Below are 13,639 nucleotides of genomic sequence, written 5' to 3'. Positions count from 1 at the left end.
GCAAAAAAAAGCAGCATACAGAGGAGGAAAAGGAAGGGCCAGAGTTGCTTTGGGGAGGGTGAAAAGCTGGAAATCACCTGAAATGACGAGTAAACAAATTGCTGTGTGATGTAGGCATTTGCAAAACCTAGAGGCAGGCTTTAAAAATAACACATTTTATTAGAAGAGGTTAATTTTGCTGAGTTTATAAGAAACCCTGGGAGCAGGAGGGGGAGAAGAGGACCCTGGTGGATGTGTGTGCTGGACCCTGCAGCACTGCCCACCCCTTGTAGGCTGTGTATGGGGCTGTACCCCCCTACCCCCAGCTGCAGGGTCTCCCCGAGTTCCTGGCTGGGTTTGTGTATGGAGGAGGGGGCTGGGGTTCAGCTGTCTGGCAGCTCCTCCTGCTGAGCCTCTGCAGCTGCCTGCTCAGGCCAGGTCTCCTCCGGGATGACGAGGATGGGCTGGAGCTGGGCACCCTTCCTGCACCCTGGGGTGCTGCCCCCAGCTTGGTCCTGAACCCGGTGGGTTTTGGGGTGCTATGTGGGGAGGAGGTGTGTGCAGGGCAGCAGAGAAGCCCATGGGCTCACTTGGCTGAGCTTAGCATGCTGGTCACTGCTGGGGAGGAACCAGCCTCATGAAAATGCCATTTCCAGTCACTCTTCTGGCCATTATCCTGCTTCAGACAAAAGCAATTTACTCTGCGTGTAATAAAGCTGGGGTGATAATGAAGCTGAGAGGAGCTGTGACAGGCAGCCATGAGGCTGAGACAGGCCAGTGTCTCCCCACTGCCTGCACTGTGGCACTGACTGGGGCAGGGGCTGTGGGGAAAAGCTCTGGAAGAGCTGGAGAGAACCCTGGGAGAAACCAGTGCTGGGCCCTGACGGGTGTCTGGGTGCAATCAGTTGTGCTGAGGACCCAGCTGGGGGATGTGGCTGGTTCCTGGGCACTGGGACATGCTCTGGAGCAGCAGTCAGTGCTGTGCTGGGTGCTGCAGATGCTGTTTAGTTTTATCCTTTTCCTTTCAGAAACATGTATTACTTTATTCTAAAAAAGCCAGAACAAAGGTTATTGCTTTTTCCTTTAGGCTTGCCTTGTCTCAAAACAGGTGAATCCAGCAAGGCTGAGATCCCCCTGCTTCCTGGAGGTGACCAACTCAAACAGCTTGTGTGGATAAATCCCTTCTACCTCTGCAGCTCGTGGCCAGGTGGTGAAGCCCAGAGATTCTTGCTGGGCTGGTACCATTCTGCAGGAAGATGGCACAGGTTTCCCATGGGAATGGTCCCCTTGTCAAGGGGCAGCCCCATGCTGCAGGGAGAGGCAGTGGGAGCAGAGGCTGGAGCAGATGGTTTGGGCAGGAGCCCCCAGCACCATCGTGGTGCTGCTGCTTCCCCACGTGTGAGCTCCAGCCAGAGCTGAAGGCTGGAAGGGCTGGATGCAGCGTGTGCACCTGATGGATGAGTCTGATCAAGAGCTACAGGAATCCAGAAAATTCTGCACCAACTGTATGGGGGCTTTGGAGACCAAAGGTAATAGTTCACCTTTCTGCCTGGCCTGTCTCCCCTGTCAGATCAGCTCTGAAGGGTTCCTTGGTACCAAATCCAACCCAGTGTTAAGCACTGAGTATACACTTTAAAAAGCATAAAAGGGTAAAAACTGAACTGCATCTTGTTCCTACCTGGTAAAAAGCCACTGACTTTTTTTTTTTTTTCTTGAAGAAGCAACCAGAAGTAAAGCCTGAGTAAAAGCAGGGAGTCAAGGGGAGGGAACCTCAGCTGGTAAGTGGGCAGCAGTGCCCCTGGTCCCAACAGCTGGGATGTGCCACGGGCGCTCAGTGGGATCCCCAGCACCACACAGACTCTGCTTCATGTCACAGTCAGTTTATTGCTTTGGTTTTTGCACTTCTGAGCTTGTTTCCAAATTTACAGTCAAGGCCTGTCCTGTTGCTGCAGCAGCACAACCCCTTTAGCAGTGCCTGTTGGCAGGCAGTGGCTGCCAGAGTCATGCTGGGGGATGCTGATGAATCCAGGAGCCAGCGGGTGTGTGAGCAACCGAGTGAAGCAGCACCTGTGGACTGCCCCTGGGAATGGAGCCGGGAGCTGGTGGGGCTGCAGCAGCTTCCAGGTGAGCTGGGAGCCTCTGCCGTGCTCTGGAGGGGAGGCCCTGTGGCAGGGGAAGCAAGCAGAGCCCAAACACTCACCATCCCTCTGCTCGCTGCTCTGTGCTTGCTGAAGTGAACCTGCTCACACCAGCAGCACCACTGGCACCATTGCACCATGTCCCACTGGGGCACAGGTAGGTGCTTCACCTCATTCTCCCTGGGGCGGGTGCTAAAAATCTGAGAGGTCTAAGAAATGGCCCATGGGAAAGGCAGGTACCCTGAGGCCAAGGAGCCTTGCAGCACTTTCAAGCTGGGAATTGGGATGTTTTCCTACAGAACGTCCCTCAGCTCAGTGGTGGGAATTGGGGAGCGTGGCTGGTCTCAGCAGCCAGTCCTAGCAAACTGCACAGTGTAAGGAACAGCCTTGATGTTTCTCAGAGGACATGTTGTTCTTGTCAGTAATACTGCTGAGGAATTTATTGGAAATGCATCTTAACTTTTTCTGATAATAACTGATTTCAAAAACAAGATTGCTAGTGCACCCCAAACAAGATTCTCTCCCTGGGAAGGGTGAAGGCTGGAAAAAGCCTTTGTTTTGAGTTGGCAGTCCCTGTCCTGCTGAGAACAGGAGGGAATAATAGCACAGTTTTGAGGAGGTTAGAGGGGTGGGGGAAGGGTGCTGAAGGGGCACCCAAGGATTCAGTGTTGGGAAGGAATTTCTGGAAAATGACTCTCCCTTCGTACTTGAAACAGACGTACCCTGCTCCTCGGGCTTCTCTAAAGCACCATGTGCAGAGAAGTACAAGTCTGGAGGAACAGGGCAATGTACCCACCTGATCCCCAAACACTGCTTAAGAAAAGAAAAAATCAAACTCCTGCCCATGGGGAGGGTGTCTTGGTCAGTACCCTGGGGTGGGCATCCTCTGCCCCCAGAACAAGTCAGGGGTCGGATGATGGGATCTTCCCAGGTCAGCTCTGTCCCAGTGGTTCTTCTTTCCCCTTCCAGTGCTGTGTGGATCTGTCCTGTGGTGTGGCCATCAGAGAGGAGATGCCTCCTGGGTGCCAGCCTGCAGCATCTTGCTCTCCTGCTGCTGCAGCTGCTCCAGCAGGAGCAGCACGTTGTGGGTGAACTCGTTGTGCTGCCTCCCCATCCCAGCCAGCCGCACGGGCCGCAGGCTGGCGTGGGGGGGCTGGTACTGCTGCGGGCAGCAGACTTCGCTCAGCAGGAGCCAGGTGCTGTCAGGGTCCACGTGCATTAAGTGGAGGAAAACACTTTGGAAAAGAGGGGAAAGAAGAGTAAGCAGAAGGTCTTTGGATTGGCACCCAACAACACTTTGAATTGCAATACCCCAGGTAAGGTGGGGGTTTGACTGTTGAGTATGTGCTTCACACTTCTGAGTCCAGCTGTGAGCAGCTGGAACAAAGATGCTGCTTTGGACAATCCTGCTGGAGAGCAGGAAACTCCCAGGGGCAAAGGAGCAAATGGCTGATGTGAATCATCTACCCCAGCCCATCCCCTCCTGCCAGTTCTCACTGTTGGTGACCTCTGGGCTTGGTCAGGTCTGTGTCAGGGTCTGAGGCACCAGCTGTGCTGGGGGGCAGCTGCAGAGAAATAATCCTTATGGCTGGGGTGGATAAGAGCAGGCAAGAAAAATGAATTTCTGGGAAAAAAGCAGGGGAATGGGGAATGCTGCACTCAGCTGGCTCCTGCTGCTCTGGCACAGGCACAACTTCACCTCTTCCATTCACAGCAAAGGTCCCCTGGTCTCCAGCCTCCCTGCAATCAGCTGCTCCGGAGAGAGCAACTCTCAAGAGATTAGCTGGTCCCTGGAGAACTCCACCCCCTCTGGTGCCCGTGATGGCCCGAGGCCTGTGATTATCTTCTGATAACCTGGAGTGCTGTGCAGCTTAAAGAACAACTTGACTTCTACATTTACAAACTAACTCTGGGGTAGTTTCTAAGCAACCTGTTTCCATGGCAAAGAATCCTGGGGTTAATCCAGGTTTGTTTTCTGTTGTTGCTTTTTTTTTTTTTTTTTTTTTAAACTGAAATATAATTTTATTGAGTTTTGCCCTGTGCAGGTGCCTGGTTCAGTGTCCCTCAGCTCACGATTGGCAGCTGTCAATAAGTATTCAATAAGCCACACCATCAACCAAAAGAGGTATGTGGCATAATCAACTTTGCTGTCTAAAGAGGTCCTAAAATAGATCATATTTGTTCAGTTATGCTAAACAACTTATTCTACTAGCACAGAGCAGAGTTTGGCTGTTCTGTTGCTGTCCCTTTTCCCAAGCCTTAAGCAAAGCTGTGCCTCAGCACAGTCGGGAGGCTGGGAAAAGGACAACTGACTAGATACTAACTAGATACTCTTTAACACAGGCTTCAGTAAGAACTCAGGAAATTATTTCTCCAACCTGGAAATAATCCCATTCCTAACCAGACTGACCCAAAGGTCAAATGGTAAACTTCACAGGCTGTAAATATTTATTAGGAATTAAGTGTACATTTCAGACCAGTCCCTTCAAACTGAAAACCTGTTTGTGCAGTGTGGACATCAGGCAGTGACATATTTTGAATCTTTTTTCCTTCAAAGTTGTTTTTATTGGTTTTTTTGTTGTTTTTTTTCCCTGAAAGTGAAAAGCTTCTTGGGGATGATACAATTTAATGAATTGATGAGAAGCTCAGATTTACATGTTGTGACTTTCAGTTTACACCTCTTTGGTCCCACATCACCTGTAGCTGCTCAGGTGTCTCTGGTCACTTCACCCCCAGTTGCACTGGTTTATTTTCAGTGAAAGCAAAGGTGTATCCAGGGTTCCCTGTGCCTTTCCAAACTTCTCAGTATTTTTTTTTCCCAAGCTTTGGATAATATTCCTCCCCTGGAATGCTCCCAGCAGCCATCTTATAATAAAGCCTATTGTCCCATTTTTCTCTTCCTCAGACATGCTGGAGTTTTTGTGGTTTTTTTTTTTCCCCCCCAGCATCTATTTTTGCCTGTTGAGTAGTGCATGAAGCTGCAGGTACAAAATTCACTTACTCCCACTGGTTCATCTAATAAAACTACAGGGTCCCATAAATGGCATTGAGAAGACTCCTTGGGGCATGATAACATCCCTGGATGACAGCCAAAACTCTACCTTTTTTTTGTGTGTGTGGCTTCAGCACCTTGGACAAAAATTCCTCCTTAGCCCATTGCATACCTACAGAATCCTGACTGAGTCAGTGCAGGGAGCTCTTGGAGCTACAGCTGACTTTGTAAGACCTGACCTTGTTCTTGGCAGGTCACAACTCATGAGTTGAGTAAGAATCCAAAAAGCTGAGCAAGGGCCAGCTGATATAAATCAATATGGCAAGCTGATTCCAAACATCTTTTAACCTGGTATGATTTCTGCAGTGATAAAGCTGAGTTATGTGATGTGTGTTGGCACTCATGCTGTGGCTAAGATTAGTTCTAGTCTGTCTGTTTTTAGAAGCATTTAAAATGCAGAATTTTTCATGTAGCAAGATGATAATGTAGACTTTGCCTCAATGGAAAGGGCCTTACATGTGACAACGTGTATCAGTTTGCAGGACTACCTTCAGAGACATGGAGAGCCAGGAAATGGACTGGAGCTCACAGGAATCTGGTGGTTAAGCAGCTGGAAGAGAAGCTGAAGTGTGGCTGAGAGATGGTTCTTACCCTGGTGCCAGAGCTGATCATTATGGTACAAACTAATTCTGACTTTTCCATGCTGAAACCTCCTATCATGTGTATTATAATGAAGTGATTGTGATGTGTTTAACTGATCCATCCAGGCTTCAGGACCTGGGCTCAGACAAGACTAAACAAACAAAAAAGCATGTGAAAGTAGAAGTACTGCCCCACACCTGGTTGGTGCCAGGCCAGAAACAATCCACACCCCAGTGCACGTGTCTGGCTGACAGAGGTACATGTGAGAGAACCTCCTGTGGAACAGGTTGCTTTGTTCAGTGAAATATGTAATGTTTGGTGCATCGCAGGGGGAGCAGCGTGATGTGGCATTTTCCCCTTAAAATAGAATAAAACCAATATACAGGAGAAAACCGTTGCCTGCCCTGCCCTTTCTCTTCACAGCTCAGCTCCTCACAACCTGGCACATCACATGGCTGTTCTGTATCTCCCCTGCCCCTGCTGTGGGGGGACATTGCACAGCTTTTCAGACTGCTTTGTTAATGATTTAAAAGCTTAAGATTCCAAATATCTAGATGAATCCTGGTGTCCTGCTTTCCATTCCAGCACTGCTTTCCCAGAGGGCTGCATTGTGTTGAGGGTACATGAGCCCCCAGGGAGGAGCCCCCTGCAGAACCGCGGCTGCTGCTGAGCCTGCTGCCAAACCAGAAAAGCCACTGAGGTAAAAATAAACCTCCTCACCAGTGCAGGAGCACAAACAAAGGTTCAGCTCCCTCCGAACCCCTGCCCAGCCACACAACAGCCCCAGGCATCCCAGGGAACCAGCAGCTCCTCCTTCCTGCAGCCTGCCCTCAGGAATCCTAGTGCCTGCTGACCCTGCTCCACTTGCTTCCTCTCCCCTCCGGGGAGGGGAGGGTTGGCCACATGGCAAGAGGGGGCTTTGACCCCCCTCCTTCACCAGAGACAGAGGTGTGGGGCTTCCTTGCCTGCTTTGCATGTTCTTGTTTTATCTACTGAATTCCCTGGCCTTGTTTCCAGGTGGCAACACATGACAACAGCCACTTCTTATCCTGACAGCAGGAACATGCCAAGCAGGATTTTGACCACCAAGCAGCAGAGTATGTCTGTCAACACTCCACAGAGCTGATGTGTGTTCACCTAAACTGTTTGTGCTCTTTTAACCTCTCCCAGCCTTCTCAGAGCAGGACTGGTGCCAAGACTTGACAGCTTCCCAAACAATCTCCAATCCACCTGGTAGAGCTGGGGCTGACGCCACCACAGGAGCCCAGGGGAAATGGAAGGATAGCAGAAGTAAATCCCCCAGCCTGCAGAAGGTATTAAGTGATAAAATACAATGTCTGGTACCTCCTCTCACAGCTGTCTTCCTCTCTGTGGCTTTATGCCATCACTGAGCCAAGAGTCTCAACTACTTCAGCACAGGAGGCAGTTAGAGAAAAGCAAGTAGCACCTCTTCCTCTCTGTCCCCATCAGCTGTGAACTGTGGGTCACCAACCTCTCCAGCCACTTTGGGCAGTGACTTCACAGAGAAAGGGGCTAACTTCCATGAGACCCTCTTGTGCAGGGCTCAAACTTGCCAGAGGGAGGGATGGGAAGGGTGCAGAAGGAAAGGGGTGACTGTGCTCCCTCTGTCCCACATTATTGCCACATCTGACACCTACATTTAAGAGACATTACCTCTGGGCAGCTTCTTGTAATTTCTTGGGTTGCTTGGCGCTGAGGTAAACCAGGCAGGCATCTGCCACTTTATTCAGGTCACTCTCACCTGCAGAAATGGAACAGAAAAGCAGGGTAGGAGGTAACCTACTCCAGTGCTGCTGCTGCTGCCTAATATAATCTGCTCTAAACTGGCAGCAAGAGGCTTCTGAGCCTTTGAACTGCCTGACCTAGAGCTCTTCTGACCTCACCTCTTGCTGCAAAGCCAGGAAAGCAATCGAGGGCATTGAGAGAGGGAGAAAAAGCAACTAGTCAGCAAACCTTCTCCCTCAAAGTCAGCTCCAGAAATTTAACTTAAGAAAATTTAAGAGAGTTTCATTCAGTAGAATGTGATGTGTTGCATGTAAAGGGTGACCCAGAGAGGTGCTCCAAAATGGAACCAGTCAGCCAGAAGTCTTATCTGGGCTCCAGCTCTCCAGTTAATTAGGAACAAAGCCTGGCCCAGCAGGCCCAGCTGTAGCAACCCAAGCACTCCACTTTATACCCACTTCTCATACACAAGTGAGATGAGCAATCAGATTTTGCAGGGTGCTGGGAATCTTATCTCTCATTTGTCCCTGGGGGAGCAAAGAGTGATGAGCCCCTCTATACAGAGCTCTCAAAGAGGATGGATAAAGGCCCAGCATGACCTGAATGGGAAGAGATTGGAGAAGATCAGGAAATCGATCCCATGGGACAGAAGGATGTGAAGCAAATGCAGGTGTGGTCAGCTAAGAGGAAAAGAGAAGAGGCAAGTCTGGCAGAGAGCTCATACAGCCTATGTTCTCCCAGGTACTCACCCATGTCCAGCTTCTCACACAGAGAGCCCAGTCCCTGCAGAACAGCAAGCTGCAACTTGAAGGCCAGTGTGTGGCTGTACACAGGCCCAGCTCTGGCACTTGCTGGGGCTTGGCTGAGGAGGGAACTGGTCAGCTTAGGCAGGACATCTTTGGAGAACCTCTGCCTCAGAAAGTCCCCACACTTTTCAGCCAGGGTACACAGCACCTAGTGGAGAAACATCAGTTAGTGGAGGGTAGGTGCACACACAGGTCTGGGAGCAGCTCAGCTATCCCCACTAGCTCTGGGGGGAAGGCATTCATCCTCCTTTGGTGATTTTCTTGCAGCTGAGGCCTTAAATGTGCAAAAATGACAGGGGAATCTGTGGGGCCAACACACATGGCCAAAACATGGTTCTCTCTTGGAACTTCCCTAAGCTTGTAGTCTTGGTTGGCAGGACTGAGATGCTGGTTAAGTTGTATTTGGCTTGCACAGACACTGCCTTCCTGTCCTGAGATGGAGGCAGTCTATAATGAATCATTCTGCACAGCAGAGGAACCCTGTGAAACCCTGGAACCAGCCTCTGGAAACATGCTTTATTGTCCAGCTGGTGACTCGAGGAGAGCAGGCAGTCAGCTGACGTGGTCAGGAGCTCTTTAATAGTGTTGTAATGAGGTCAAGTCTCTGCCCAACCTCTCCCCTCCCCTGCTGAGGCCTCAATCGTGGAACAATCTCTCCTCTTCAGTCTGTGACTTGCAAAGGGAGGGTGCTGAGATTGTGGCTCCAGCAAGGGCAAGTTCCACTATCTGGTGACTGTGACAGGTGCTCAAGCTGTACAAGTTTTCCTCTTCCCTGCAATAACCAATATGGTTGTTTCCCCAGGAACAGTGTCAAGGTTTTGCCTGTGGACAAGCTGCAGTGGGGGTGAAACAAGCCTGCCCACCACAGGGGGATGACCCCATGTTCCCAACCATGTTAAAAATAACTCCATGCTTCTCTCATGGGCCACAGTGATGCCTGAGCCACTTGGCTGCCAAGCACCAGCATGAAGGCTGCTGGCAGGGATTGGCTGCTGTACCTTGAAGGCTCTGAGCACTGCCAGAGGGTCATCACTAATCAGCCGGGTGACGAGAGCTGGCCAGACACGATGAGCCATGGGAAGCAGATGGTTTCCATGAGGATGCAGCACAGTCACACAGAGCTCCAGCACATCCAGGACCTGGGCAGGAGGGGCAGGTAACAGACTTGCAGGTGCTGCAGTGCCAGCAGTACCAGGTATCCTGGTGGATCCCCAGTGTCATGCTGAGGATCCCAGGAGCCAGAAGGGTTTGAATATGAAAGGGTACAATGTTACCTCAGTGTGAACTGGGATAACTGGGCAGTGCACAGAGCACTAGCCTGTTGGGAAAAGGATGGATAGCACAGCAATGTGTGAGCTACAGGGCTGTGCTGGGTCCAGGGTGCCATTCCCAGCTGGATGCTGCAGACTAAGCCATGCACTGGGACCTGCTGCAGGATCCCCTGGTGGGGCTGCTCTGCCAGGAATCTGGGTTATGTCCCTCTGCATGTCTGTCTGTCCCCCTGCTGCACTTCTGTCCTACTTTGCAGTTTAAAAGCAGGTCACCTTAAAAGGATTTTAATAATTATAAAACCCAATCTTTTAGTCCTGCTTATCATCACCCCAGTGATCTCATCAGTCTGAAGAAGGGGGATGGGAGGCCTGGATGGGAGAAAGATGTTTCTGCTTCCTCCACAAAGGCTGGGACACAAGCCTTGACTACCATGGGAACCAAGAGAAGGTGCCTGATGAGAAGCCACCCTTAAGATTCTGTTCAGCCCAGATGCCACTCCTAAACCAGGCTGCTCCAAGAAAACTGTCTCTTGCCAGCACTGGGAGGGTCTGTCCTGAAGAAGCTCATGGCAGCACTGACCTCCTCCCGGCAGGAAACCCGAGATGCATGGGCTGATGAACTCCCAGCCCCCTCTAGGGGCACCCCCTGCCCCCAGGGCTGGTGTTTCCTCACCTGCAGCCTCACCCGGAGCTTCTCAGCAGACAGCAGGTGGATGCACCTCTCCATCACATCCTTGGCCAGCTGAGCATGGCTGGGCAGGGGAGCTTCTTCTGTGTCAGGGTTGTCTGGCTCCAGTTTAGCAAGGGAGGGAACCTCATCTGGAAGAGAGAACCAGTACTGAAGCTGTGAAAATGCTGTGGGAGTTCTGGGAGATCACAGTACCCACACACAACTACTCTGCAAATTCCTAAGTGAGGCCTTTGGCATTTTTTGAGATATTTAGATATAGTAAAGTCTATGCTTGAGTTCTGTGAGTTAGGGTCAGGGTGTGGGACTAGGGAAGGTTTGCTTTCTTTACTGGACAATGCAGTTGGTCTGACATTTGCAGACTCTTCTCACCATGGACTTATTTCCCATTGATTTTTATTAAAAATGAAAAGCTGGGTATTTAAAGATGAAGCATTTAAAGGTCAGGATTGCAGCACAGCTCAGCGAAGACTAAAAAGTTCCCTATGTGAATGTCCTGCCAAGGGCAAGTGAGAAGGGAGTGGCAGCATCATGGGCCAGGAAAAAATGGTACAGGGATTCCTAAGGGAGGGTGAGGAAGATGCAGTAGGATCGTGGGAAGAGGGAAACTGGGAACAACTGAACACACTTCTATGCAGTCATGCACAGCACTGACCTGTCTCCTCCTCCTCTGTGTCAGGAAGATTTCCCTCTGCCACCTGCTTCTCTCTGATATAGTTGAGGAAGAACTGCTCCACGTCGTGCTTTGTCAGCACCTGCTGCCCCAGGTACCACGTCCTGCTCTGGCCCTTGGCAGCCTGCCCCTGGGGGTGCTCCTCACTGCAGGGGGATCCAAACCACTGGGCTGCAAAAGAAGGACCTAGTGTGTCACTCAGCAATCACCATCTCCTCCTGCAAGTCCACCAGGCACCCCAGTCCTTAAGAGACAAGCATGACTCTCAAGTCTCATGAGACTGAACTAGAGAACCAGGCACCTGCTGTTACATCACTGTGACCTCCCTGATGGCACGAGAACATTAGAACCCTGAAAAAAATAAGTAAGTCCCATGTGCTTCTACAGAACATTTATGGGAGCAGTAAATCCATCCTTTCCCAAGCACTATAGGCCACATTCCTGTCAGTCTGCAGGACAGACAAACAGAAATGGTTGTGCAGAGGGGAAGCTGTGGGTGATCTTCACTTGAGAGCTGGCCCACCAAGAAGAGACAAGTTGCCATAATACCTCAGCACCTCAGATACCTGAGATCCCCCATGGCCAATCGACAGGCCAAAGACAAGTACCCTCAGTTACAGCAGGACTGAACTGTGCGAAGAAAATGTCACGTAGGTACCTAAGGCTGTCATCATAGAGTGGAGCACCCTGAGGAAAGTGGGAGCCTGGTGACCGTAGGACTGATCCAGGGCAGACAGGACATCTTGGATAACATCTTCTACCAGAGGCAGCAAGCTGGCATCTGAATGCCTCAGCATAGTGTCCAGGACCTGGGCAGCATGTGGCTGGTGTGCTGGCTGGCGCAGGCTCAGGGAAATGCCGTTCACCAGGTAGTCAGAATTCTCACTTATCAAACACCCCACTGAGCTGTACCCACAGGCCTCACACACCTCTGCCAGGGCCCCCAGCGCCGTCTCGCTGATGAGCAGGGTCTTGTCACCAGCCTTCTCCAGCACCGGGTAGAGAGCTGAGAGCAGAAGCACCCGGAACTCCTTCCCCAGGACAGCAGCAAAGCAGCCAACGCCTTCCAGCTGGATGCAGATCTGCCAGATGTTGCTGTTCATGGTGCTGGTGGTCACGGGAGGCTCTGGGGGCAGGAGGAGGGCGCTGCTGCAGGCACCTCCAGGGCGAGCAGCGAGTCCTGGGTGCTGCACGGGCTGCTCACGGCCTGCTTCTTCTGTATCAATGCTCGTGAGCAAATACCAGTTTGCCTGGTCTGTGTACTCCTCGAGAATGGACGTTATGGGTCCTCTGAGATCATCTGTGGTCAGTGAGGCTTCCCTTTCCTGCAGGACATCCACCCCCATGCCAGCAGCTCCTGCCAGCAGCTCATTGAGGACCATGGCCGCCTGCTTCCGGTGGGCGCCCGACTCCCCGTACAGCCCCAGGAAATGGTCCACGAGCAGATAGAGGTTCCCGTGGTAGCCAAGAACACGGCAGACCTGCTGAAGGAGCTGGAAAACTTTCTCCTCCGTGAAGAAGCGGAAGTATTTCTTCTGGCAGCCACCCCTCCACACACCAGTCCCCAGGGAGCCGTGCAGCCCGGGCGGGCTCTCGCTGCCCCCACGTCTGTTCTCCACAATCTTCACATCCGTCACGTCCAGCTCCAGCACCTGGATCAGAGCTCTGGACAGGCGGTGCAGGTGGGAGGCAGAGTTGAGGACAATGTTAATCCTCGGGCCCAGCAGCTTCAGGTAGCCCAGCAACAAGCTCAGAGTGGAAATCTTGCCTGCGTCATCCTGGGAGTTCATCAGGCGAGGAAGAGCCGTGGCCAGGGCGTGGAGGTTCTCGGAGAGGACATCAGCAAGAGCCCTGTTCTGTGCCACCACCCGCTGCTCTGCAATGCCCTGCAGCACCTCGTTACACCTGCTTTGCACCTCGCTGCTCTCATCACTCACCAGCCCAACCAAGGCCTTCAAGAGGTGGCTGAACGAGCCCACCAGCGACCGACTGCAGTTCCTCAGCAAGTGCTGGACCAGTTCCACCAGCTCCAGCCTCACCTTCCAGTGAGGGTGAACTGAAGAAAACTCAACTATTTTATGCAGCAGGAGACCGAGTTTCTCAGCAGTGCTTTTGCTCCAGTCAGGTCCTCTGTGCACCATCAGTTCTGATATTCTGCTCTGTTCCACTGGCAGCTTCTCTTTATTCTTTGGGATTCTGGCAAGCTGTTCATCAGCCATTACCAAGCCAACAACCTGGTAAAAGAGTCTGATGGCAGAAACAGTGGGTTTGTGACCTTGTTTGATGTCTCCAGTAATGACCCGAGACAGCGTAATGGAAATTCCAGGTAAAAAAGAAGCAAACAAGTCCCCACATTTCTGTGCCTCGTCTGCATCCAGGCGCCGATGCCCCTGGCACTCACACTGCAGAACCAGGGCCTGTAAGCACTTCAAAGCAGAGATCTTAATTTGCCTTGCTCTTTCTTGCTCTGCTAGGCCCAGAAGCAAAGACACAGCAAACCCTAAGAGAGGAAGGGTGGAAGGTTGGTACAGAGACCAGATCACATCCCCGTGAGCCGAATGCAGGAGGGTGTGCAGTGCCTGGGTCACGTCCAGCTTCAGCTCCTCGGACAGCGGGGCCGCTTTGCCGGGGCCGGACGGGGGAGCGAGGCACCTGCAGAGCTCGGAGAGCAGCTCCTGCAGCAGCTCCGCGCTCCTCACGCGGGTGG

The 13,639-nt window shown here is 51.8% G+C and overlaps 2 protein-coding genes across 2 annotated transcripts in view; one reads left to right on the top strand and one right to left on the bottom strand.

The window, feature by feature from the left end:
- The window catches only part of VSTM2L (V-set and transmembrane domain containing 2 like), a 7,928-nt gene extending 4,894 nt beyond the window's left edge, over nt 1-3,034 (top strand). The window contains exon 4 of the mRNA XM_009994015.1: nt 3,014-3,034. Within this exon, the coding sequence (XP_009992317.1) occupies nt 3,014-3,034 (21 nt within the window). The remainder of the gene's footprint in view (nt 1-3,013) is intronic.
- An 83-nt stretch (nt 3,035-3,117) lies between these two features.
- Nucleotides 3,118-13,637, bottom strand: TTI1 (TELO2 interacting protein 1; the record flags this gene model as incomplete). Its single annotated transcript, XM_009994014.1, has 7 exons — nt 3,118-3,352; nt 7,426-7,513; nt 8,244-8,448; nt 9,299-9,439; nt 10,245-10,390; nt 10,915-11,103; nt 11,591-13,637. Coding segments are annotated over 7 exons (3,051 nt in total), but the record flags the coding sequence as incomplete, so codon positions are not given.
- Between the last annotated feature and the right edge of the window lie 2 nt (nt 13,638-13,639).

Source organism: Chaetura pelagica, unplaced genomic scaffold (assembly GCF_000747805.2).
Source record: "Chaetura pelagica isolate M959 unplaced genomic scaffold, ChaPel_1.0 scaffold493, whole genome shotgun sequence".
In the NCBI taxonomy this organism is placed as follows: domain Eukaryota; kingdom Metazoa; phylum Chordata; class Aves; order Apodiformes; family Apodidae; genus Chaetura; species Chaetura pelagica.
The sequence above is the reverse complement of the archived record's forward strand: the minus strand, read 5'-3'. Positions and strand labels throughout refer to the sequence as shown.